General features: G+C 41.0%; 2 protein-coding genes across 4 annotated transcripts in view; one reads left to right on the top strand and one right to left on the bottom strand.

Annotated features, from left to right (window-relative positions):
* The window catches only part of LOC140941753 (tRNA-dihydrouridine(16/17) synthase [NAD(P)(+)]-like), a 75,823-nt gene extending 62,058 nt beyond the window's left edge, over positions 1-13,765 (top strand). Inside the window, exons 10-14 of one of the 3 annotated variants that reach the window (XM_073390768.1) lie at positions 400-524; positions 1,161-1,204; positions 1,499-1,577; positions 2,080-2,220; positions 13,566-13,765. In XM_073390768.1, coding sequence (XP_073246869.1) covers positions 400-524; positions 1,161-1,204; positions 1,499-1,577; positions 2,080-2,201 — 370 coding nt within the window. In that variant the 3' untranslated portion in view covers positions 2,202-2,220; positions 13,566-13,765. Of the gene's footprint in view, positions 1-399; positions 525-1,160; positions 1,205-1,498; positions 1,578-2,079; positions 2,441-5,517; positions 6,052-13,565 lie in introns of those variants that run through there. The other 2 variants (XM_073390767.1, XM_073390766.1) reach the window with 2 other exon arrangements.
* LOC140940634 (polycystin family receptor for egg jelly-like) lies at positions 3,335-26,345 on the bottom strand. Its single transcript, XM_073389624.1, has 17 exons — positions 24,014-26,345; positions 22,763-22,869; positions 22,373-22,425; positions 21,618-21,760; positions 19,652-20,405; positions 16,079-16,469; positions 14,901-15,098; positions 14,244-14,414; positions 13,816-13,941; positions 13,407-13,601; positions 12,437-12,685; positions 11,870-12,139; positions 11,141-11,575; positions 9,913-10,149; positions 8,132-9,568; positions 7,362-7,530; positions 3,335-5,353 (listed from the first exon to the last, which is right to left on the bottom strand). Exons 1-17 carry the CDS (start codon positions 26,343-26,345, stop codon positions 3,351-3,353), a joined length of 9,270 nt encoding a protein of 3,089 aa, XP_073245725.1. The 3' UTR covers positions 3,335-3,350.
* Positions 26,346-27,193: the final 848 nt, after the last annotated feature.

Here is a 27,193-nt window from a genome sequence, read left to right as displayed (position 1 = left end):
TTATAAACTGTAATACGACCGTCATCAAATAGAATCGGGAGTACGATGGCCACATTTTGACACTATCCCGAGTTTAAATGTAGTCAGAGAACATGCGCTTCTTTCAAAGAGTAGCACAAAATTACTGGTCACCCAGTGGTTTTCATTGTGGCCCACAAATGAGGACAAAAACAGATATTTGAAATAAACATAATGTTAAGAATCCCAGCTGTCCGGAGACGAACCATACCAGTAGGCTATTTACAAGTGTGGCCGAGGAGTTGAAATTGGGACTACCGAGAACAAAGTCCAGCTAGCAGTTAGGGCAGGGATTGAACTCGGGGCTTCCTATCTAACCGGGCCAAAGTGGCTGCTTCCCGTTGCTCGTAACTTACATTGAACTGTGGTCCGTAACTACAGGGCAAATTCAGGTATCAAGAGAACTTTGGACGAAGTAAGAGAAGATGAAGAAAGGCACCAGGAAGTGATTAAAATGAGGAAAATGCGAAAAGCTATAAAGAAAGAGAAAGTGCGCGCGCGAAGAGGTAACTGAAACTTTTTCTGTTAGCGTAGTTTGTTACGTTAGAAATATTCGTAACTGTAAAGAAGTTTATCTCTTTCAACCCCAAAAGTGGCCCGGCAAAGACAAAATTCGACAATATTTTCAAAATTTAATTTGGTTAAATGCGAAAGTACCGTCTGGTAGGTTTCATTTTAATGGTCACACCACAGGATTTCTTTCCAAAAGTAAAACCACCTTTCGAGACTCTATCGTTCACTCCTTGAGTGAAAGGGCGACCTGCTTATTGAGTCGGTCACTTTTTTGGCGCCGACATTTTTACAGAAAACTGATAAATAGATTAATAAATGTAAAAACAAATAAATAGTGATCAAGAGGTAGCGCATCCACGAAGTGGTTCTTCGTCCATCTGATTTCTGGTCGAATTTGAATTTGAAAATGTTGGTTTTTGAGGAGAGGGGAAAATCGGAGTACCCAGAGTAAAACCTGTCGTAGCAAGGGAGAGAGCCAACAACAAACTCAACCCACATATCGCGTCGACGCCGGGATTTGAACTCGGGCCACAATGGTGGGAGGCGAGTGCTCTCACCACTGCGCCATCCCTTTCTCCCCAAATGATGTGTACTTACAGTCATGATAATGAATGTTTCTTTTTGTTCAGAAAGGACGTGGGATATCTGTACAAAGTGTGAAGTTAATCCCAAGGTACAGTGAAGTAAACGATGTTAATAATCCATGTTTTTGTATTATAGCTTAGTTTTTTGTTAGTCTCACGATGAAAACCAGCAGGAACCTCCGTTTGAAACGTCGCGATCAATGTCAAAATGACTATTGTAAGGCAAACTATAAACTATCATATCAAAAGTAAAGGATTTTGAAGTCTGCTTTTCTTAAATGCGTTTTTGTTAGATGAACTACCTAGTTTTGTGCAAGGGAATGAATGTGGAGTATGAACACCCATTTCGTGAATTAAAATAACTACTTAAATTTAATTTTCAGGGTTTGAAATGTTTATTCAACTTATGTCGCGTTTGTTGTCGCGACCGCAAGACGACTGCCTTCACTCAACACTGCCCAGGTAATATTATCATCATCATCATCATCATCATCATCATCATTATCATCATCATCATCATCATTATCATCATCATCAGAATACGGTCACAGAATACAATCTCAGACGCATATGTAGTCACCGGCCGAATTTAAACACGAATCGAGTGAAAAACTCCTATTTTAATCGCCTAATCTTTAAATATGACCTAGCTTTGTAATTGGTATTTTGTAAATGAGTTAATAACTTTTAGATTTTTTATTATTTAAATATAATTTAGTTCTGTAATTGTTACAGTGTAACTCAGTTCAAAATTGGAAATTTTGTGACATAAGATATGTAGTTTTAATCATATGAATTAAGATTCTTATTATTATTCTTATTCTTCTTCTTATTATTAATATTATTTTATCATCATCATCATGTCGTTCAGTTATTGTCATTGTTACTATCAGAAAACCTGAAAGCAGTAGCTGTGTAGTGTGTTGTTCTCTTAACTTTCTCCAACTTTCCTTATCCCTTCTAGGACATCGAGTTAGAGGAGTTCGCTTAAACGAAGACTACCAGCCCCTTAAGGAAACAAGTAACGGCCTTGAAGTGAAACACGACGACGAAACTGTTAAAACAAAGCATGAATCTGCAAGCTGACACAGAACTAAATAGAAAGGTGATGGGTCGTCATATTAAAAAATCAATATTTGGTTTTATTTCATTTTCTAAATTATGCATCTTTGTGCAGCATTTTTAGTGTTCATTCAATCAAATGTATTTTAGGAAGAATGAGGGTCGATTACTTGAGATGGACTCGCTCGGATCGACTTTTAGCCCGATGTTATCTACTGTAAACTAAGCTTAGACTGACTAGCACAAAATCTACCATCAACGGATTCGGCGGGAAGTTGATTTATTTAGAAGTACACCTTATTCCAAAGTGGTGGCAAATTTACTTACTTTTGTCATCTCTATTATGGAACCTCAATCGAGACAAAGAGGGCTTATTTACATTAATGTGAAACGGTTTTTTTTCCCACCAGTTTGGAGAAACGTGTATTGTAGTATTTGTTTGTGTTTAAAAGACTCAATTGAGTCTCAGCAAACAGCCTCATCCCTGTCAACTCAGCAGCTGTGGATCAAGTAGTGGCCTGAAGAACTCCATAAGTTTACTTTCTTGGTCAATCAAACGTTTTTGGAGTGCAGTGAAACCCGAACCTATATTTAGTGATCACCAACTTGTGTCGAAGGGCAAAACGTGGAAATTAAAGAGAGGAAAAAGGAAAGCCTAACGTGTTCTAGCGTGCCTTAATTTCCTCAGTTCGTCTACCCACTAAAACGCCTACCACGTAGTCCATGTGGACACGTCCCCGGTGTAATCAGTGAACACTACCTACCGTCCTTGCCAGACTTCCGCTTAAAACAGATTGGACTTTAAGCTAAAAGTGTGAAAAATCCAAACTTTATGATTTTGCACTGAAGCCATGTATGCCTTTTACCAAGCAATGCGTTCTCTTGCCCTCTGATTGGCTGAGTAAAGTGAGTTGCTTCATAGGTAGTTGTTTAATTTTTCCCAAAACAGCCCATTGCAATTCGACAAAACGTTGCCCGTAACCTCCAAAAAGCTAGCACCTTATTACTTTTGAACAACTTTCACCAAGAAACCTTTGACAGAAATATTGCACGTTTACAATTTATTATGATTATAATTTGATTTGACTGCACTACCTCATTCCTTTATTGGATTTTTAGCGTGTTTTTAACCCCCGCCCCCCTTCCCCGAAAATAAAGAAACAGGAAAACACCTCATATGAAGGAATAGTACTTGAAAATAGGGGTGTTAGAGGCGTTTGTATTTCGCGCGCGACCTTTGCTCCCAGACGCTCTGGTACGTAGCTTATGCTGCATTTCCTTTCCCTGTCTCAAGTGATCTGGTAACCTATAATGGGAAGCTCTGGTTCTTAGCAGCTCTAAGCTCTCAATCTCATCCTCTGAATAATTCCCGGATGTACTGCTTTTCCAGTTGTCAACGCATGCGCCGTACATTGACATGTTTGGGGAGTCTAAGAAAGAAGATACTTCCATGTCATCTAAAGTGGTATCTGTTTCTGGAGTAGAAGAGGTCTCAGCATTTTCCTTGTGATCTACAATGTACAAGAGTCGAATTAGAGAAAGAAACTCCATATCTTCTCTCACATAATCCCTTACAAGTTTACTTGTCAATGATTCCAGTCTCATAAACAATTGGTCTTGATAGAAAGTGTCGGAAGCACTTATTCTTGAGGCAAGCCGGTGTTCTCCTGCAACCGTTCTTGATGTTCCATCCACGCATTTCTCGTCGATCTTTGGGATCTGTCTTTGAGCTTCCTTCTTTACACTTTCCCGCCATAATTTTATATTTCGTAGCTGTTTTCTCTTTGCCATTCGACGAAATCGGTGTGATAGGGACGCTAATGTTGAAACAGAAACGTGGGGGTTTTCCCTTGGTTCGTCTTGTTTAAATAGTTCATCGCTGTTATTTTCACATGAACTAGAAGCTGGTATTTTCCCTTTTGATTCATAACCATCTTTTTCCGCGTGGTGTCGACTACCGAGTCCCAAAAGCTCACTCAGTCTTTCGAGGATAAAATCTGCCATCTCAAAATCTTCATGGCAATGCTTGTCGGTGTTTTCCTTGACTTCCTCGTAAGAATCGTTTAAAATGGCGACAAAAAAGTTGACGAAAATGAAGGCGTTAAGCAAAATAAAAGAAAATCCAAACAGTGGTCCAAGAAGGCGGTTTACCCGTATCAAATCGCTTAGTCCCATTTTCCCGCCAAGGCACATAAGGAGCTCGGAGTACAAGGTATTTGTGAACGAAGAGTAACGCTGTATGTCATTTCCCAAGACCAGCTTTCCTAGCTGTGCATACGCAAGAAATACTATGATAAAAATGACCGAGTAAGAAAGCATAAAACTTTTTGACGCCCGCAACGATGTCATAAGAATGCTGATATGACGATTGAATCGAATCATATGTAGAAGTTTTGTGGTGGCTATAAACACTGCAATCGCTAACACTCCGCTCTCCGCATCTTGCCAGTTAATAGCGGCCCGGAAGCTGACTGTAACAAAAGGGTTTTCCTTAACCTTTAAAGCACTTCGAAGAAAGAGCTTCGACTTAATGACGTAGAAGATTACAACCAGAAATGATAACGTTATCTGTAAGAGTTCAATCCAATTCCAGACGTCTCGGAAATAGCTGCATCTCTTTCTGAAGATACTGTATACTTCTCGAAGAACAAACAAGAATACTAAGATTATAAACAGCAGCTGACATATCAAATAAAATTGGTAAAAACCGGTCTGAGTACTGGTTAACAAAAGTGTATCGATCCTTTGAAAAGCATTTCCGTAACCAGTTGGTAATATCTCCAGAAAGAAGGTCGAGATGCTAAAGTATCCTGTATTTGGGTTGTAAATGGAAAATTCTACTAGCACCGCGCGGGTTTGTCGGTCGATCCAACCAAATTTATGTATATTAGAAATAACTGTAACTGCAGAGTCAAAGCTATATCCCAAGTCTGCAACGTAACCTCCTCCGTCGTAAAGCTCAAAGAATCCCCAGCTTGGCGAGTTTTGCAGTTTTTCTTGTGATATATAATTCCACGGGGCTGGACATAAATCAGAAAAGTTTGCCCAATCCACAGATCCAATAAATGGTTGCCACCCTGGAAGATTTAAAGGGGTTCTGTCTTCTTCACTTAAACTGTAGAAGTCGTTGCAGTGTTTTATTACTTTTGTAACCTCTTCTGGAACTAAACAGGAATCTGAAACAGAAAAATAATTTGGATCGAGAGAACATTGTGGCAACTTAAAATTTCTATGTTCACACTTTGTGCCCGAGCACCTCTTCCAGGGTACTGGCATAAAAGGGTTTTTTGTTCACACCAGGGTAACCTATATCTAACTGTATTCGCTTCATTTTTGCCAGACGCCATTGTGAAACGTGAGCATAGCAAGAAGAAATGGGTATGCAAAGGAGTGGACTGCCTTGGAGCTAACAGAATACGCGTGGGACCCGGTGTCCGAGGTCAAGGTTTGACCTTTGTAGCCAGGGACCAGTACCGTTCCCGAATTCTGGCGTTTGTACTTTCAAGAGGGTGTCGTACTCAAGCAACGTGCCCGGCGGTGCGTTCACACTTGGTTCCTGGGCACTGGTGCCCGAGTACGATACTCGCTGGGCACTAATGTGAACACACCTTTACCCGCGGTAGAATTCGAGTACAAGGCCGAGACGTTGTGCTTGGGCACTAAAGTGTGCACGTGTTTTCCGTTGGTTCCGAGGAGTTTTACCCACAGTCAACTTCTTCGCTCCCTTTGCAAAAATGGCGTCTGCTGACGGAGCAAAGTGGACGAAAGACAACTTGGGTACCCAGAGTGTGGGCAAAGCACCATTTTGTACCGTGCCCGGGAACTAGTGCCCTGGCACTAAATGTGAATTCACCCTAATTTGAACACACCCTTTTGTCAAGTACCCACGTTAGAATTCCGGCCCGGTACCGGTGCCCGAGCACAATTTCTCGACCTTCCACTCATCTTTGACACAAAAGTGGTCATCGAGGTGTACTATCCAGTACACCTCGTGTAGTCATGCAGCCGCAAAACATCGGAAAATTCACCAGAAAGGCGAAATATCTCGGGACTTTGAGGATGGCCCTTTATGAACTTGGAGTTTTTACGAACTCCAAAAAATTACGCTTCGAATATTTCGAAAAATGTACAAATTTGGCAGCTTTCGAAATTTTGGGCAATCCTTTTGAACTGCATTGACAGTATAGATTTTGTGCATGGTACGTCTTGAACGTAATCGCCGTCCGTTAAATACCAAGGGTTGATAACTTACGTGATAGTGGACCAGTTTAGACGCCTACAACGGGCGTACATTAAGCTACGAAGCCATATTCATTACGTTTTTTCTATGTCGAGTTTACACCTTCTCCTATCCCAATACAATGTTCTTTGAAGTTGTTTGATCGTCTAGGTTAGTGAAGTCCTAAGCAGGACGCTTCTTAATTAACTATCTCATCGTTCCAAGTCTGTTTAGTGTGTGGTTTATTGATCTGAAGCGACCCAAGCCCACAAAAACGATTGGCCCCGTTTAGGGTGGCGGACGGGACACGCAACGCCTTCTGTGCTATCCGTCTGCCGTATTAGGGACTTTAAGATCCAACGGCGCAACGGCGACAAGAACGTCGCTTAAAAAGTGAATTTGAATTTTTTAAGTCTTTATAGCGATTATTCCTACCCACTTACTTTGTCAAAACCTAGGCGAAACCTCCTAAAGCTGAATTTCAAGAGACCATATTCAAGCTCAGAAAGAGAAATAATATTTCGACGTTGCTTGTTTACGTCCTCCATAAAACGCGAAATTAGGCATTTTCACGTCGTAGTCGTGCAAAAACGGGAAAGAAATGAACAAAAAAGTGTGTTGCACGTGCGAAGTTGTTGTTTTGCTAATTAAACCTATTGTTTTTTTGACGTTCTAGTTGTCGTCCGCGTCGTTGGATCTTAAACTCCCTAATGTCTTTTTTCGGCGGAGGCGACGAAACGTAAAACTTAATTAAGCCGTGCCCGAGGCAGGCCAATGATAACGTCATGCTGGTATTTAGTGGGCCATGTTGGCCACTGTCAGCTTTATGATGTAGGGAACTGTCTGTGTTTCTAACCCTCTTAAATTATAAGTGACTTCAAGTTAGAGCCTATATTTTTGCCAAGCTATCTCGCTTTTCCATGGATGCTTTAAAGCCTCAGCTCTAATGAGTAGTAATGAAATACCTTTCTGAATCCTTAACTGTCTTAGGCGAGGCATTCCAAGGAGAAGGGATATCTTGTCACCAATATACACCTTCTGTTTCACCTTTTCGCCGTTGTACCATTCACTGGCGAAAATACCGCTTACAAACTGCCCTCCAAGCCATTTCCAGAAAAATCTTGGGTCTTTTGCCTAAACAAAAACGTACATTTGATTAATTCTGTCAGGCGTAGTCATACAGTCTTGAACATTAACGCTTGTTAACGAAATACCTTATACCACAAAATTAGCTTGTATGAGGAGAGTTCTATCCTCGACAGTGAGAACACGTAAAAGTGCGAGCCTCACAATATTTTTTTGAGGGCTTTCTGCTGGCCGGAAAGTAGTATCTAGTTTGAATCTCTCTAAATCACGTGAATGAACATGTATTAAAATCACTTCCCTGTTCCTATTCGTCGTCGGACGATTAAGTGACATTTATTTCCATTAGCTGCACTAGTCCCGGCCATCGTCGATGCTAAATCCCTCTTATCCCGAGAGGGAGGGAGAAGTCTCATTATGCCCACCAATGCCCAAGATTTTTTGTTATTTTTAAATCATACATAACGTGCGAAAACAGCCACCTGCCATCGTTTTCCGTCGTTGCGACGTCGCGTAACTTCTTAGCGACGGGGAGTAATGACGGGAGGCTGTATTCGCAGGCTATGTATGGCAAAACGCGGGCGCCACAAAACAACCTAGTGCCTTCGGACTCTTTAAGTTGGTCATCACTTAATTCCTTTAAGATACTTACCAACGAAAAGTTACTGAAGGTGTCTTTGACGTTTTTAGTCATTAGATAGCCATGGTAACTTCTGTTGCCGTAACATACGATCATCAGTAAGGATAGGAACAACAAATACCCGACCAACTCTCTGCCAAAAGAAAACATTTTTGCTTCCTTCACTCGGTACTCCCGTGCACGTTTGAGATCATCGTCGTGTGGAATATCTATCTCAATACTTTGGAGGCCATCAACGTGAATATTTTCAGTGGATAACTGCTGATGTGATTTGATCGAACGACTGTCTTCTTTGGTATCAGTTTTATTACCAAAAAGACACGCTGTAACAATCATGAGAAGCACGATTTTTATAGGCTGCAAAACAAAAATGTCTTCTGTGAAAGAAACAAGCATTGAGGATAACCACTGGTTTGAGATGTCCTTTCCCCATTGCAAACTGTAGAAAAACGTAAACGTTGAAGACAGGGCTATGGTCACAAAACATAGGAACCAAGCGATGTATACATAATAGTAAGGGAACATGAAGTCCTTTTTTAGCATACCGCGCACGCGACTTGTTGTTCTCGTCCAAAAGGTGGTCTTTTGGTGTGAAGCATCATCAGCGTCGTTTATCTGGGGTAAACTGCTCACAATGGAATACGTCCGATGTCGCTTAGACACTCGTCGCCTTAGTGGTGTACAGGTAGTAACTTTATTTGAACTTTTCTCAGCGCTGTTTTTGAAAAATGCCATGATCAATAAGTTTACCGGAGTGACTATGAGAGCACTCTGAAGTCCTACTATGATCTGTCTCCAACTGAACTTTAACGGACCAATCTGAATGGTTTGATCGGCTACCTTGTCAGTCCTGTAAAACAGAGCATTAGCCAACATGGCAGACAGCAAAAGACACAGACAACAAGTTGCTCTTTGGACGCGCGTGAACTTACTTTTAGGTGGCTTGGTAACTACTGACAACCATAAGTGGCCTTCGGAGAAGCTTTTCGAGCCGCGCGCGTTCAACGAGTATTTAAAAGTTTTCATTTCCTCCGCAGGGATAGGAGTAAGAAGTCTTTCGATTTTGCCGTCGCCTTTTTCTAGCGCAAACCAAGTGTTGCCATTAAACGTCCATTGTTTTCCTGTTTGATGGTCCTTTACAGTCAAATGACGAAGAAACCACGACGGGTGCTTTCCTGTGTTATCATGCCATATTTGGATGTACTGAATCACGCCGAGAGAGTTGGGCATATGAATTACGAACGAGTCTTCGTTTCCTCGCGCTAAAACCGTTCTTGACTTAACCATATTTTTGTTCAGTATTATGGGTTGGCTTTGTGCCTCGCTACCGTAAATGACAATGGCAACGTTAGCATCTGTCCCAGAATCATTCCATACCCCGGTGGCTACAGTCAGGTCGTATTGAAAGTCTCCTTCGACTAATGAGTTTAAATGCAAGGGAGGGCCAGTCTGAAAGGTAAAAGGGAAAAAAAGGTGAATTACACTGCACGTTTTCTTTTACGATTATTTAACAGTTTCGTCACTAATAAATGACTTTATAACAGTCAGTTTTGCCTGAAAAGACAGTAGCAAAAACAACGCGACGTCAAATGAGAAGGCGAGGGCGTGCAAAAAAGATTGAACTCGTCTTCCGATGCTCAATTTGCCATTCTACCATTGGTCAGTTAGGTTTTCAGGTCTTAGGGAGCTGTGCGTAGTCACTCGTAAAAGTGTCATTGATGAAACTCTGAATCAGCGTAAATCAGTTACAGTAACTATAATTTACATACTCAAATGACTTTTGTTGGCCCTACCTTAGCCCTATCTCGTTTATCTGCTCTTCTTGCAACTATTATCACTAGGATATACAACAACAAAGCAGCAATTATGGTACTGAGTACGGCGATGTTTCCTGTTTCGTGGAGTCGCGTAAGTTCATTGAAGACAACATCAAAATCCAGTGAATTTGGTTTTACCAGTACTCCTCCGCCGAATGACGTCAGATGGTTGCATAGGCAATACAGCGAGGTCTTGTTAGACTTTGGGCCAACCTTTAAAGGAAAGTAACAACAACGATGTAAAGAACAGCGTTGATTAGTCCACTTCATAGGTGGTGTATAAAATGGTAAAGGGGGGGGGAGGGATTAAGCGTTACTAGTTCTTCTGACCCTTAAAGCCTGCTTCAAAGGTCTTAACTGTTTCTCACACTCGAATTTTGGAGCGGATTTTGACGCGATGTGAAATGAAGGTGTGAACCGGCAATATCAACTTGTTTCATCACTCTCGAGAGGTAAAGAAGTCAATTTTAAAACTGGTCGGAGGGGATTGGAATAAAGATTAGCTCATTCCTTCCATTTGCAGCTGGCCAGACCACATACGCTAGGGAAAAAAAGCTAAAAAAGAACTTAGAACATTACGGAAAAGAGTGATAAATGAAAAGCAATATCATCATCATCGTCTGAGCGTGCTGGTTGCACGGATTGCTCAGGTTCGTGTCTCGATCAGTCATTGCATCGGGTAAGAATTCAACACGCAATTCGCCATCGTCATAATTGCACGTAATTTTTGTATGTCTTGCCTGCACAAGCATGTCCCAGGTTCGGAATCCACAGTATTACATCGCTTGATATTTTATCAGTCGCTGGGACGCGCTTTTATGGTAACCAACTCTGGCTAGTGTTCGAATGTCATCTATAGAGCCAAACCTACTTCGATGCAAATCAAAAACAAAATTACCTTAAACTGTCTAAGCAGTGTTCACTACACTTTTACCTAAACAGTCGCCCCTACTGAAACATCCTCTTAATCGGTTACATGTACAGTGATCTGTTTGAGAGTTTCATAATTGGCGCCTGATTCCTTGTTGGCGACGCCAACAAACAAATATAAACCTTGCGAACTGCACTAACACCCGTGGATATGGTCGCATCTACAGTTAAAAGAGTATAATTTAGCCTGTGGCTGCTGAACTTTGCTGCAGAAAAGTTCTCGCATTTGAGGTAGCAATGTTGTTCTCTTCATCTTCTCTTTCTACCAGTTTACCTTACATCCTCTTGACGACCAGCGCTCCTCTGCGGTGTCCCAAAACAGGCATTCTTCCTCAAGAACACTCATTGAGTAATTAATATCTGTCTTCGGGTCATAAACTGGTTTCACTGTAATATTCTCGGGTCTCGGAGGATCCTTAATCTCGACGCATGAACGCTTTTCGCGCCCGCGTTTAAAACAAGAACGTTTCCGGCGTCTTTTGGGCTGTATGTCATCTGTTTCGCTAAGAATACCAATGTAGTAGGTTCCAGGGTCATTTAACACCTCATAATCTAAGAGAATTTCGTAAGCTTCCTCGTTACATTCACCGTCGGAATTCATAGAGCACGATTCATTCGGGATTTTCCTCTTGGCATCGAAGTCTGTAACAGTTGGGCGCTGCCCATATCGTACAAACACACTGAGCACAGCGGATCCTGCTGGTTTGATCTACAATATAAATCAAATACAACTTTATGACATTCTCATCTGTTCTTTATTATAAACGAAGCTATGGGCATATAAATTGGGGTGGGGGCAGATCGAGGGCAGGGCCCTAGTCGGAATTATGCAAGCTAAGAATGAATTAATTCCTCACAAGATTATGGGACTTAGCTTTTCTATCTCATGTTCCCTTCTTGACTAAAGATGAGCCACATGAATTACAGGAGGCTGCAATCTATGCAAGACGTATTTTCCTCCTAGACTATCTAGAAGTGAGTTAAGACCTATGGCATTACTCACTTTCAGTCTTAAAGCGCTACCATCTGCATAGGGCAGGACGATTGTATGGTACTGCATCTCTCCTCGACTGCTGGGTTTAACGAAGAATGAGTCAACCGACTCTGGTTCTGGCTGCCCGTCTCTTTTAATCTTAATTTCAATATCCTCTTTGCTGTCCTCGACCGTCAAAGATTCTCCTTTATTATCCTTAAGCACCAAGCTGAGAACGTGAGAGCTTACAAAGTCTGAACTGTTGTCCCAAGTAAAAGGATTGAAGCTACTTGCAGTTAGCTGCAAAAAAAAGAAAACATGACAATTTTTTTCCGGCAATAGTTCTGGCGGTGGAGTGATCAACTATCAAAGTGGCGTGGGTCTTTTCATAAGAACTGTAAAATATTGTGGGCGTTTTGTTAACTTTCAGCCCCATCAGTCCCATAAGCTTGATTACCTTGTTTTTAATATTGAGTTCTATTTATTTTAGAGGTATATTTTGAACTTTAAAGACACGACATGAAAGTAATAATATGGTTTATCTGTACGAAGAAGAAGAAGTTAAAGCTTCTTCTTCATTCAAGCAAGACGACTTACCACTGCGTCAATGAATTCAACATCTGAGGTTCTTTCGTCAGTGATCGCTGTCAAGGGAAGTTTAAACCCCATGTCATCGTCATCAATGTTCGTGTCTTTTGTCAGGGACCTAGGGCTGAGTTTGTTTAACACCAAGTCCAGGGATTTCGTTTTCAGTTTTTGGGGTTCCTGGTCTACAACCATTCTCGACAACAAAGTGGTAGCGACATCATTAACGAGTTTTTCCGTGTTTTTGGATATCTTCTCGCTCTGTAAAATGAAAAAGTTGTTACATGTCAGGTGTTGATATAATTTCTGGGGGTTGATGGAAAATAACGGTCGGGGTGTGCGGCACGTTTCTAAAACCCTTACCAGCCTATTTTAAACCGTAATGGGTGATTCCTCCATGTTGATAGAGAGAACGTACCCAATTCTACACCCTGATACCTGAGAGCAGAAAACCTTAACCTATTTCAGGCCCAGATTCATGGTTTATTTAATACCTCTACCAAATATTCAGACGAAAGGATATCAAAAACCTCATCTTTTGGCGCCGCACATACCTATGTCGCTTACACAAGAGATTCAGTAGTATAGTAGGGACCGAATTGTTCGTTTTTTGAAGTGCAATCTCATTATTGTGAAGTGGAATGTATTGACGCTGATGAAGTCTTAGCCTATTTTTCTACATCTCATAAGTATAATGCAGAGGAATCTCGTTGAGATCAGATCATGTGCTATTTTAGGTGGTTTCACCCTTTGGATAGGTTTTTTAGTTATTTCTAGGTCTTTGAATGTCTTGCCTTTTGATTGGTTGACTAAACGTCAAGAAAACTATTTATTGGTTGGTTCATGTTGTCTAAGGAATAAGCGCTAACGCACCTGTGACTTAATATCACTGAGTCGTAACGTAATTATTCAAGTTCTATTTCCTTCCGCTTTCATTATCCAACAAGTTGTTCCAGTTCAGGTTCACTGATATGACTCTTACCTCATTTCGTTTTTCCGCCGACTCTATTTTTCTTATCACGCTCGCTTTCTGTGCAGCTGATTTGAGAAGATTACCAAGAATCAATACCAGGTTCTCTCCTCCCTGCTCAACCAAGTTGTACTCTGAACCATAGTCGTCTTTCGTTTTGTTTTGCAATAGTGACGTCATCGACTGAAGAGTTTCTAGAACAAGACTCTAACGTACAATAGTTGTAAAAGAAAACAAAGAAAAGAAGATGAAAGTTAAAGACTGATTTATATTTGCTTTTATTGATTAAGCCTTCCCTCCAATATACATGCAAATAAATACGTAACCACCAGGTCGAAGGTTCGACTCATGTGGGAAGAGCACAGATTATTTCATCCGAGTCCCTCAGTGTAACTTGCTGAATAAACACCTGTACACCTACCTGTGTATCAAATGTGACCTCACTGGGTTCTAATGTCGCTCGTGCGATCACTGAAGTGACTTGTGTTAAGGACTGTAGATTGCCTGCTTCTACTCCAGAAACTTCTTTAACAACAGAAGTTATGATCTGAAGATTAAGGCACACGCATATACATTACAAAGCAAACTAGGTGGACGAATTATAAAACGACCATCTAGAACCATCGTATTATGGGGAACTATCCCATGCGATTTTTACTGGAAGAACTTTAAATGAGCAATTTACCCTTAAATGTTTTACTTAGTTTCTGCCTTTTTATGCATTGCAATTCAGAAAGTTTTGAAGCGTAAACGGCTAGAAAAAATGAGACACAAAACAAATGTAAAACAGTTCTGACCATACTATTAGCTAAATGTTTTTATTTACGCTAAGAGAACTACTTCACATACGGTGATTTTCTCCTCGGTTGTTGTGGTTCCTGGCTGTTCAGCTTCTCGAAGCACAGCGTTTGCGAGCTGTGTAGCGCCCTTTATGTCTCCTGCTCGAATGAGCTGGGTAAACTGACTGCTGTTACCCACAGTGAGACCGCTAAGATCCTTGTCCGATGGTGCGGGTTTGACCTAAGGGCGTAATTGATGTAATAAAACTTTCGACTTCCCAAATGTAAATACCAACCTTAAAGACGTGTTTATTGCTGTAGCAAGCCCACATCAGCTTTTATGCTAACTATGATGATGTTGTGGAGATCTAGAAGCTGTAGAAAAGTCTTAGACTTTCAAAACAGTCCTTCGTCTGATTTATATGGCGCGGGACTTCGTCTTGCCTGGCCCCTTCGCGGCCTAAAAAGCTCGCTCTGTTCGCTTAATGTGGCAAGTCCAGAAAGATCTAGCAACGGATAAGCTTCATGCTAAAAAGCTATTTGTCAACACTTTTGGGCTACTTCAGTGACACACTATGTCTAACGACCTTTGTCTGCCACATCGAACTTTGGAGGAAACAAAAATAGTCAAAACCACAAGATTTCCTCATTGTCAACAACATTTGCAAAGCAAAAAATGGAGTCACTATACAGGGGAGAAATAGGAAAAGGTTTTTTTGGTGCTTGCCTTGACTTTGCGAATGATTTTCGCAGCTGCAGACAGAGTATCAGTTACTGTTATCTCAAAATAGATTTCGTAATTATTGTCTTCTTTGCCCGAAGGAAGAACCGTGGTCGCATGACTTTCAGATCCATGAGAAACCACGGTGTACAGACCCCTGTCGGTTTTATAGTGAAACTGGTATGTTAGTGGCGTGTTTTCGTCCTGTTGAGAGAATGAAGTTAATGAGTTTAACTTTTCCTCGCTTATCTCATCTAAAACCGAGTAAACGTATGGATAATTTAGCCTGATCTCGGGAAATACTTTTTGAACTTCTGGGTAAGTGTGTGCAGCTGAGACCTTGAAACCCTCAATCTATACCAAGCCTTGTTCAGGTAAATTTTGCTACCCTTTCCTAGACTACATTCCTAGCTAGAATTATTGAAACGCTTGCCGGTTTGTTCGCCCCTTCCCCTTCAATGTTGATATTTCAGACGGTTATGTCCAAGCAAAGCCGTGAAACAGACATTCGGGGAAGGAGAGGGAACCAATGCATGTACTCGTGGAAACACTTTGATTATCTTGTGCTTTCTGGAAGTGATTCAACAAATTATGATCGCAGTTGTAGGTACCACAAATGATAACCCTTTCCAGGGTCACTACTATCAGGAACTCTAATTCTTCCCACCACTTATCCATCTCCAATAAATGATACTCTATTTGGGACTAACGATGATTCAGTTCGAAAATTTTAGTCCAAACTGCTTGCAGTCACCCTTTTCTATCGAGATTCCTCGGGGTCTTATCCCAGCCAGCGCGTTTGCAAAACAACGACCGATGATAATTAAAGTGGATTGGGATGCGACGTCCTTTTTTCCTGTGCCTCGCATGTATGTTTTAAGCGCACTACCCCAGTAAGTTTGAAAAGAAAACTAAAAAGCACTGCTCGCTGTGTATTAAGCTACTTGTGTGTCACGCCACTCCGAGCGGAATAGCTTATACAGGGCTCACATCATGCTCGCCCGAGGCCACTTCATGTTCGTCTTAGTTGATGATTTTGCTAGAGGATGACTTGCATGGAGCCTTATTAGGAAAGGTTAAAAGTTATTTGCCCAGAAAGAAAATCTACTTGTACTTGACTGCCGCACGGGACTTTTCGATGGTAGGGTAAGCAGACAGTCGCCTCTTAATAAACATTTTCTTACTTGCCAACCAGTGCATGTAACAGCAAACTTGGTAACCAATGCCTCTCCACTTTTCGGTGACACAGTGCACTCTCCATTTTGCGGTGGAACGTTCATTTCAAACTGATAAGCGGCATTTCCTGCAGGCCCGTCATCCGGTGAAGCCGTAACTTTTAATTGATAAGTTAACCCTCCGTTGAGCTGATTTGCCTTGATGCTGAGTCCAGGAAGATCGAGGTCACTTTGCGTCATATCACGTGTGAGACGTTCCACGTTGTCTTGACCACTTTGTGAATGTACAGTGACAAGTTGCCATTGATATGTGACATTGTCACAGGCGTTCCCTTTACAGGTGGTTTCCAGGCTGATTGGCGTTGACGGACTTGCAGGCTTTTCACAGTTGATGAGACACCTTCAAGGAAAAGACATTTTCACGCCTGTGATACCTGCAGGCTATGTACTGTGAGATATGAGATTGGCTAAGAAGAATTTATTGTCGCGAGTGCTTCGTTGTTACTTGAATACTGTATCAGAAACAGAGTATCTTTAAGGAGTTGAACCGTATTTAATGATACGTGATTGATAAAAGAATTCAAATACGCTTAGTATTACGTTTTTTCCTTTAACTGGTATGACTGGTCTGGTCTTTATCCTGAGTCATACTTGTTCATTACTTACAGAATTCGATACTTTTTGTAAAGAATATTTACATCTGTTACTGTTACGCCACAAAATGTAATAATCGCCGCAAAATGTAATATTAACGCAAAATGTAATAAGAATCGCCGCAAAATGTAGTGCTAACGCAAAATGTAATAACATTGACGCAAAATGTAATAAAATTTTCAACGCAAAATGTAATAATCTTTCAACGCAAATTGTAATAACTTTTCTAATGCATAATGTAATAACGCAAAATGTAATAATTTCCGAAATAACGACGTGCATGCTATTTCTAAATCGGTATTGTGGCTCAGTAATCAGTAGCTGATCCAGATCTCGATGTGAATTATTATTATTATTATTATTATTATTATTATTACTATTATTATTATCAATATTGATATTAATAATAGTAATAATATTTATTTTCTTCTTCTTCTTCTTCTTCTTCTTCTTCTTCTTCTTCTTATTACTATTAATGAAATAACGGTTGAAACGTCGTTTTACTTCCGTGCTGAGCTAGTCTCTCTCGATCGCAGCCGTGTTTTGTCTCGTCACGCAACACTCTTCCCCAACAAAGGAGGAGACAAAAATGGCTGCAAGAGCTTGCTGTACTGTACCACAACTGTAGCAACTGAGAGACTTGGTTTAATTTCAGGTGTTGAATTTAATTCAGTCAAATGAAATAGCTGTTGTCGAAAACAAGTAATAGAATCACATTTCAAAGCGTAATTCAAATGCATTTAAAATATAAGATATCTGTCACACTTTTTTTCATGAGAACCAGACAACTTTGGCTGTAGCTTACTTTTCCTAAGTTCTCATTTAATAGAGGCTGAATTGTTCTTAATGCTGTTTTTTAGGTCCAAGTTTCTTTTATGTTGAAGTTTCCAAGCTTTGCAAAGTCAAATCAGTTTGCCTTGTAAGGCAGTTGTCGTTTGCCTAGAACAGATAGCGCAAAACTTTTTTAGTTAGCCCAGTAACGCATTTTTGATTGCAGTAGAGCTAAGCTGATGTACAAAAACATTGAATTCGCCTGGCAAGGCAGTTGTGATTAGAAGACAGGCCATCCTCTTTTTTTTCTCCGTTTAGCGTCGTCCGACCGACCCAAATTTTTAGCATTTTCAAAAAAAAAGTAACGACCTAGTTAAACCATTTTTCACTTGAAATAATTCTTTTAATCTGAAAAATGAGCATAGTAACAGCATAGAGAAAAACAGGAACAAAGACATAAACATTTTTTACAGTATATTGTGTATTTTGTTAATCCAAATATGTGAATGTTAACTTTTAACGTCGTCCTGGGGTACCAGGGCCTCCCATTCCGAGACTTCTTGTGATTTTGTTTTTTAGTTTTTTTTTCAATCCGACCGACCGACTCAATATCAGGAAACGCATTCGACGCTAAACGAAACCTTGAATTTGCTCAGCAACGCAATCGCCATTGGCTTAGAGTTGACGGCGCCAAATCTTGAACTGGGAGATCCATAAAAAGTGCGCAATTTCGTCTTTTTAGGGCCGACCATTTTTGACCACTTGAGGGGGGAGGGTGTATGGGTAATTTGGTTTGGGTTAGAATTTTTGGATAATTATGGGAAACTGTCTACATAACCCTCCCCTAAGCCAACATTAACACTTATTTCTCACTTAGGGCGAAATGTTGGCTTAGGAGACGGCTAGGTGGGCACTGTATTGGGACCTGTATTACGTTCAAATCAGCGGAAACAAACGTCCCATTCGGTTCCCTAAAGATGATTACATCTCCTCATTTCAACTGTTTCATTGTAATATTAGCAATAATAATAATAATAATAATAATAATAATAATAATAATAATAATAATAATAATAATAATAATAATAATTAATATTAACAGTAATATTAATATTATTAATAATGTTAATATTAATATCAATAATAATAATAGCTTATAATTTAATTGAAGATCTGAATTCGCTACTACCGATGACTGATCAACAATACCGATTTTGAAAGAGCATGCACGTCGTTATTCGGAAATTATTACATTTTGCGTTATTACATTATGCGTTAGAAAAGTTATTACAATTTGCGTTGAAAGATTATTACATTCTGCGTTGAAAATTTTATTACATTTTGCGTCAATGTTATTACACTTTGCTTTAGTATTACATTTTGCGGCGATTCTTATTACAGTTTGCGTTAATACTACATTTTTGCGGCGATTATTACATTTTGCGGCGTAACATCCCGTTTCATTCAATAGACAATTCTGGTATTCATATATTGCCCAAGGTGCGATCACCAAATGAACATGACGTAATGCAAAAGATGGAGCCACTAAATAATACCGATGCCACAGCACAATAACTAGTCAACAATTGTTTCTGCAACAACTAAAACTCCCACCTACAATTTTCTCCTAAGCTCGAATTAACGTGCCCTAACAATGATGTTAGTATGACAGGGAGGTGTAACCCACGGCTGCACTTTACCCTACGGCTTATCTCTGGAGCTTCGGAAAAATACCCACTCTAGGGTGTGGACTCCCAACCCCACCTGATCGGTACTCCACCTAGGACGGCCTCCTCCTGGTGCCCATTAGTTCCTTGTGACAAGGGGATATGGGTCTCACCACCTGGAGACTGATCAGGATTTCGGTCCAGGTTGGCTACCCACGGTACTTCGCGATCTCGTCTCTCCTCCAGTAGGGCTTCTCTCCTGGTCCCCTCTTCCCCCCCCCCCCCCCCCCCCCCACCAAAATTTTGCCCATTATTTCTTGTGTTTTCAGTTTGGTATACGATATAGAACGGCATTGCGAAATCATCCACCGATCAGAGGAGATTATTAATAGGTAGAAATTAAAAAACGTCAAGATAACACGCAGTTACGTCAATCACACGACCTTTAACCAGGAGTCTAACGAATGAGCCTAAGGACTGTTATATTTACCTGATAGTAATTTGGGGTGGATCACCGCTTACAATCTCAATTTCCTGGACAAAGAAGTTTTCCCGGTCATCCTTCGTCAAAATAAGTTTTACGTCATAACTTTCGCCCACGGACATTACTGTTGTTTCTAAATTCACTGTAATGTCACTGGAACTTAGTTTTCCAACACCCGTCCCAAAGCAGCCACCATTTCCTGGACCCGAGGATGGTGTAACGACCGGGATTGAAGCTATTGAACTGTTAGGAAAGTTTTCGTCACGCTTTTTGCACAACCAAGTGAAGTGCATCGAAGAATGGTCATCAGGTTCGACATCTGGATCTCTTGATAGAGATCCGTCAAGTGTTACAACGGTTCCATTACCACGTGTAACTTTGTTTCCTCCTGATATTTCGACTATGAGCGGGGATTTTGTGATGTTAAAAAATCCCAGAGCACTGCCAAACGCTCGTGGGTGACTGGCAAACGCGGCCTTAAAATCCAGAAAATATTGTCCGTATTCAAGCTGCCTCTTTCTTAAGTTCCATTCAGTGCTTTTTGAATCCAATAAGGTTATCGTTTTGATGTCTAACTTTCCTGAAGAAACGACCTCATATCTGTATAAATACCATACAAATATAAGTGTTTGCGATGAGTTACAGCTTGACTTATTGACACTTGCTTGAACGATAAAATCCTTTGAGCGACGAATTGGTAGTGGAGGTTGTTTGTCACTCATTCTCAACAAGCGGACATACGGTGGAAGGCAAGACACGTCTGGAAAAGATAGTAACCGAAACGAAAGGGATTATCAACCAATCAATAGATAAGCCTTCTACCAAGCAAATGACCAATCAGTCAGCCATGGAAAATCAGAACGTTTCGCATGGTGGTGATTAATTAAGTTCTTAAACCTGGTTAAGGGTCTGTTCAGTGAAGTGTATTTAGACAAGTCCACTAAGGGCCTGTTTACATGGAGATGGGAGACGCCAGATAGGTGAAGTGGCATGTGGCGGGTCACCCCACCTGCAATGTAAATGTGATCAAATTAAAATGAGAGGTTATATGGACAGGCGGGTTACCTCTCCTATGGGGCCCCCCACCTTCATGTAAACAGGCCCTTAATCCAACAAATAAATCTTAAATTTGTTCTTTATATCCACTGACAGTTAATTATGTAGACTCATTTCCAAAATTTAAAATTGATAAACCGATAAACAGATTTGGAAAATTTGCATGAGTCTAAAAGATGCCGTCAGTTTAAGCCTTTGCTGTCATATTTAAAAGACCTTACCTTAGTCAATATGAGAAGCAACCAAATATAAAAGCTCTAATTCAGTGTCGTCTTTGAATTTGATTGGTTGACCTTGGAATGACTTCTATAGCCAGACCATCGTAAACTGCTTACGAACCGCTATTATCTGACTCCGCACGTCACTGCTCCCTTATTAGCTACATGGTTACTGAAATACGTTTGATCCGGATTCAAAATATTTAATCTAGTAGGTTTTTTCTTTTGTTGCCAAACCACTACACCAGGACCACTAGAGCTGCTGTCGAGGCAAAATTACACCCAGTGACCGTCGGGCTAAAAAATGGCACTGTATATCATTACAATTTTAATGTATGGGTGGATTTGTGTGAGGATTGCGTCATGTACCAATTTCAAATTAATTATTAATGATATACTTGATGATGTGGCCGTTGAGAAGAACTGGGTGTTGCTGTTATTTAGAGTTGGCCATTATATGGAAGTTTCAACAACAGTAAATATGTTTCGACTTGTGGCTGAAGCACACCTTCATGGCCCTCGTTCTGTAGAGGTGATTGTTAATATATATCCGTTTTACCTTCTCGAACCTTCAGAAAATTGCAAAGCCTCATACGATCTGTATGATGTGGTTATAGCCACTTCAGAGGTTCATCGCAGCCCCATCAGGACAAAAACTATGTTTTCAGTGATCAAAGTATACTAAGATACCTAATTACCTTCAAAACCCCAGTAACTTGCAGTCCAAGGAACATTTCCTAACTTTCCCGACTGGTTGAACGAGGCAAGTTTTTGTTCTACTATAGTTACGTTTTTCTCTTCTGGTATTGTTAAGGCAGCAGTAACCTCCACACTTCCTGGCCTGTAAATAAATGAATGAAGTGAAACTACTCGTCAACAAATCCATGTGAAGTTTGGTGAGGTTTGTTGGTCTTCCGAGGCTATTCTGTTTATTTCTTGTAGTCTAATACATAGTTACGTTGATCGAGAAGGTAAGTGACAGGTCCCAGAGCCGGGTGATAAATACACTTTGATGCTAGCAGTGACACGTATCACTCTAAGGGCGGGCCGGTTATTTCAATGGAGTCTTACTTAACCGCAATTTAAGGGTGTTTACAAATGAGTTATTTCATGCTGAAAATGATGTTCTATTGTGCTCTTTGTGCGTTCTTGAACCTATTTACTATAAGCAATGTTCATTTATTACGGTTGCCGAGGCTGATAATGGATTAGAACAAGAGTTTGTTTAAAACTATTTAGACTTTAGTCTCTCAGCGGCTCAGTGGATAGGGCGCCCACCCGGTGTATGGGAGGTCATAGGATTGAATCCCTTGGGAAGGAATCCTGTTTTTTTCTTTGTCTCTCTTTCGTGATAGGACGATAATTACGTCTGTCTCTAGAGGACAGTAAGTTAACACTGGTATTTAGTCCACGCCTTGGCCAATCTAAGACACGGCCAACCCGGACAACATACCGTAAGAAAAGGATTTTGACTTCTGTCACATGTGGCGAAAGGTTTGACTTGAGCTGCAATCAAGAGATGAGCATTAATTGCATTATGATACAGTTTTCAGTAGGTCTTGTTCCACATATAGCGGTAGTCCATGCGAGAATGGATGGAATGAAAAGATTTGTGGCTGAACGATATCTAACCACATCAAGGATCGTTCAGTGATTAGAAAGAGAACCCAAACAGCAGTTATAAACGTACTTACACATTTTATATAAAATTGAAGTTTCTTATGCTAGTCGACATACATTTTCAAACAGTCAGATACCACTTATCTCAAAAAAATCTTAGTGTCCCTCACTTTCTATTGTCAAATTCTGATGAGCATATTTAGTCGCCTTTTAAGGGCGTTACCTGATTACTGATGGATGTTTCAAACGAGCGATAAATTGAGGAGGACGCATCTAAAAGTTGGAGCTTGAAACTTTCGTTTTTCCATCGACATACAAGCCGAAGAGGTGCTATAAGGAAATGAAAAAAAAAAAATCGACATTTTCTATAACAGTCATAACGTTCCTTAATATTCTTTTCCCCTTTGGAAGATAGTGACGGAGGTAATAATGAAAGTCGTTTTTAGGAGTCCTCTCATACCCGCTTTGGTTACTTTTAGGGGTTCATTTCAGGAGTACCTTAGGTTATGAATTTTCAGCAACCTTTATACAAGAGCTCCTATGCCCCGGTTCTCGTATTTTGATGGACTTTACCTACACCTTTTTCCTAATAAAGGTTAAACTATACATTCTCTGCACAAGTTGTTCGAACAGCCCAGTTTGTGTAGTATCGTTCAGGTGTAAATACACAACAGGAAACTGTAATGAAGACTCTGTAGGTATACATACAGGAGAATTTGCGGGTAATATAGGGCTGTGTTAATTTGAAGAGCGATAGGAACTCAGTTGTGTGGGGCTAGGCCAGGCTTCAAAGCTACGGTGGATAGATTTGGAGCGAGGTTTACAGCATGACTTATTTATGGCCTGGACTACAGACAAAGTGTATAGTAACTAGATAATTTATTGTTACTTTATTTCGTGGGTTTTTAATTTCGCGTTTTTCGCGATTGTAAAAAAAGTCGCGAAATTAATGACCCGTGAATAAAAATCTTCGCGAAATTGAATACCCATATAAAAATTTAAATCCCAGAAAAAATGATTAGTATGTAATAACAACAACATATACAGGATATTTATCGACAAATACCCATATTTTAAACCGATTTTACTGTTAAACTGCATTTTGTATCTTCTGTTGTGAAATAACTTTGCAAAGATTGCAGTTTCATGTCATTTTCATTTTCGTCTGTTTGGCTAGATTCGTACAAAAAAATAAATATGCGTTTTGCTAATTCCAGTTTATCTAGAAATTTTTAAATGATCAGACTTTTTTGAAAAATATAATCAAGTTAAGATTGCTTGAATCGCGAAATTTAATGTCCTTTTTCATATTTACCCGATTAAATCGCGAAAATGAAACCTGTGAAACACTGTATCGCCAAAAGCTCGAAAACTGTATCACAAAGGAAACAGTCATTATGGAAGAGAAGAGTAAAACTAGTAAGTTTCATTGTGCGATGGCCAAATTCAGCATTTTGTACAAACTTAATAGTACCTGTATCTGAACGGGGAGGCAAAGTCGGTATCGGTAGTGAGGGTGTCATTGGTGCTTGAGTTGAATTGGTCACTGGTGATAGTGTCGTTGCAGCCTGAGTGGAATTGGTTACTGGTGATAATGTCGTTGGAACCCGAGTTGAATTGGTTGCTGGTGATAGTGTCGTTGGAACCTGAGTTGAATTGGTCACTGGTGATAGTGTCGTTGGAACCTGAGTTGAATTGGTCACTGGTAATAGTGTCGTTGGAGCCTGAGTAGAATTGGTTACTGGTGATATTGTCGTTGGAACCTGAGTTGAATTGGTCACTGGTGAGAGTGTCGTTGGAACCTGAGTTGAATTGGTCACTGGTGAGAGTGTCGTTGGCGCTTGATTTGAATTGTTTACTGGTGATAGTGTCGTTGGAACCTGAGTAGAATTGGTTACTGGTGATAGTGTCGTTGGAACCTGAGTTGAATTGGTCACTGGTGATAGTGTCGTTGGAACCTGAGTTGAATTGGTCATTGGTGATAGTGTCGTTGGAACCTGAGTTGAATTGGTCACTGGTGATAGTGTCGTTGGAGCCTGAGTTGAATTGGTTACTGGCAAGGGCCCCGTTGGTGACTGAGTTGAATTGGTCATTGGTGAGAGTGTCGTCGGAGCCTGAGTTGAATTGGTTACTGGCGAGGGTCCCGTTGGTGACTGAGTTGAATTGGTTACTGGTGAGAGTGTTGTTGGAGCCTGAGTTGAATTGGTCACTGGTGATAGTGGCGTTGGAGCTTGAGTTGAATTTGTCACTGGTGATAGTGTCGTTGGAGCCCAAGTTGAATTAGTCACTGATGAAGGTGTTGTTGGAGCCTGGGTTGAATTGGTTACTGGCGAGGGTCCCGTTGGTGACTGAGTTGAATTAGTCATTGGTGAGAGTGTCGTTGGAGCCTGAGTTGAATTGGTTACTGGCGACGGTCCTGTTGGTGACTGAGTTGAATTGGTCATTGATGAGAGTGTCGTTGGTGCCTGAGTTGAATTGGTCACTGATGAGAGTGTCGTTGGAGCCTGAGTTGAATTGGTTACCGGAGAGGGTCCCGTTGGTGACTGAGTTGAATTGGTCATTGGTAAGAGTGTCGTTGGAGCCTGAGTATAATTAGTTACTGGTGACAGTGTCGTTGCTGCCTGAGTTGAATTAATTACTGGTGATAGTGGCGTTGGAGCCTGAGTTGAATTGGTTACTGGCGAGGGCCTCGTTGGTGACTGAGTTGAATTGGTCATTGGTGAGAGTGTCGTTGGAGCCTGAGTTGAATTGGTTACTGACGAGGGTCCCGTTGGTGACTGAGTTGAATTGGTTACTGGTGAGAGTGTCGTTGGAGCCTGAGTTGAATTGGTTACTGGCGAGGGTCCCGTTGGTGACTGAGTTGAATTGGTTACTGGTGAGGGTGCCGTTGGAGGCTGAGTATAATTGGTTACTGGTGATAGTGTCGTTACTGTCTGAGTTGAATTGGTTACTGGCGATAGTGTCGTTGGAACCCAAGTTGAATTAGTCACTGATGAAAGTGTTGTTGGAGCCTGGGTTGAATTGGTTACTGGCGAGGGTCCCGTTGGTGCCTGAGTTGAATTGGTCATTGGTGAGAGTGTCGTTGGAGCCTGAGTTGAATTTGTTACTGGCGAGGGTCCTGTTGGTGACTGAGTTGAATTGGTCATTGATGAGAGTGTCGTTGGTGCCTGAGTTGAATTGGTCACTGATGAGAGTGTCGTTGGCGCCTGAGTTGAATTGGTTACGGGCGAGGGTCCCGTTGGTGACTGAGTTGAATTGGTCATTGGTGAGAGTGTCGTTGGAGCCTGAGTGTAATTAGTTACTGGTGATAGTGTCGTTGCTGCCTGAGTTGAATTGGTTACTGGCGATAGTGTCGTTGGAACCTGAGTTGAATTGGTTACGGGCGAGGGTCCCGTTGGTGACTGAGTTGAATTGGTCATTGGTGAGAGTGCCGTTGGAGCCTGAGTATAATTGGTTACTGGTGATAGTGTCGTTGCCGCCTCAGTTGAATTGGTTATTGGTGATAGTGTCGTTGGAGCCTGAGTTGAATTAGTTACTGGCGAGGGTCCCGTTGGTGACTGAGTTGAATTGGTCATTGGTGAGCGTGTCGTTGGAGCCTGAGTTAAATTGGTCACTGATGAGGGTGTCGGAGCCTGAGTTGAATTGGTTACTGGTGAGGGTGCCGTTGGAGGCTGAGTTGAATTGGTTACAGGTGAGGGTGCCGTTGGAGGCTGAGTTGAATTGGTCACTGATGAGTGTGTCATTGGAACCTGAGATGAATAGGTCACTGGTAGGATTACTGTTGGAATCTTAATTGAATTAGTCATTAGCGAGGGTGTCGTTGGAGCCTGAGTTGAAGTGGTCGTTTTTGGAAGTGTCACTAGAGACCGGGTTGAGTTAGTAAAGGGAGCTTTGGTCGTTGATGCCTGATTTGGATTGGTGAAAGTCGAGAAAGTTAAAAAAACCATAAGAGTTACATATTTGCTACAATGAAGGTTATAGTGGACCAACCCTCCACTTAGATGAAGCATTGTTTGCTTGAAACTAAGTAACAGGGGTCACCAAAGAAGCCTGTGGGAAAAAAAGAGAATGTGTGTTAAACTAAACGCATAATCAAATGTCTTGTCCCAAACCCCTTTTAGTTTCAGTTATTCAAATTCTCCAATCCATTGTTCTGAGAATGGAACGGAAACGAAATTTACTTTGTTTAACCCATTCGCCCCTGAACCGCCCGTAACCGCCCGTGCGGATCCAGGTCCTTTCTACCCATTGTGACGTCATCAGTTTTAACGGTCAAGGACAACTTTCTTCACTAACTTGTGCAGAGTGAAGAGATCTTTCAAACCATACCAGAATGAGCACAATTCAGTCAAGGACACCGGAGAAACAAGCAAAAAACCACGTGACATTGACCTGAAAATCTCCATGAAAATCTTGTCCCATTACCCACCTACCTTTCCTTTCGCCTAATCCTAAGATCCTAAAAGCTTTCCTAAACACTCTTCCCACCAAAATCAAGCCTACTAAATGCCCAGCAAGAGAAAAAAAAATGAGGCAAGAAAAGCAAAAAAAGAAGGGAGGAGAGAAAGCGAAAAGTAAAAGTCAAGACTGCTGTGTCACTTTTAAACCCAAAAACTGTCGAAATTTTGCTTTCTGCGCATGCTCGAACTTCGCA

Source organism: Porites lutea, chromosome 6 (genome assembly GCF_958299795.1).
Source record: "Porites lutea chromosome 6, jaPorLute2.1, whole genome shotgun sequence".
NCBI lineage: Eukaryota > Metazoa > Cnidaria > Anthozoa > Scleractinia > Poritidae > Porites > Porites lutea.
Note: the sequence above shows the minus strand (reverse complement) of the source record. Positions and strands in the feature narration are given on the sequence as shown.

What these genes read in the sequence shown, in the direction of transcription:
- LOC140940634 (XM_073389624.1), bottom strand. Translation starts at nt 26,345, where the DNA reads ATGACTAATTCAATTAAGATTCCAACAGTAATCCTACCAGTGACCTAT. An exon ending in AAGTTACTGGGGTTTTGAAG is followed by an intron (nt 20,406 to 21,617) that starts GTAATTAGGTAT and finishes TATCTTTTCCAG; the next exon opens with ACGTGTCTTGCCTTCCACCG. An exon ending in CAACCGAGGAGAAAATCACC is followed by an intron (nt 13,942 to 14,243) that starts GTATGTGAAGTA and finishes CTTAATCTTCAG; the next exon opens with ATCATAACTTCTGTTGTTAA.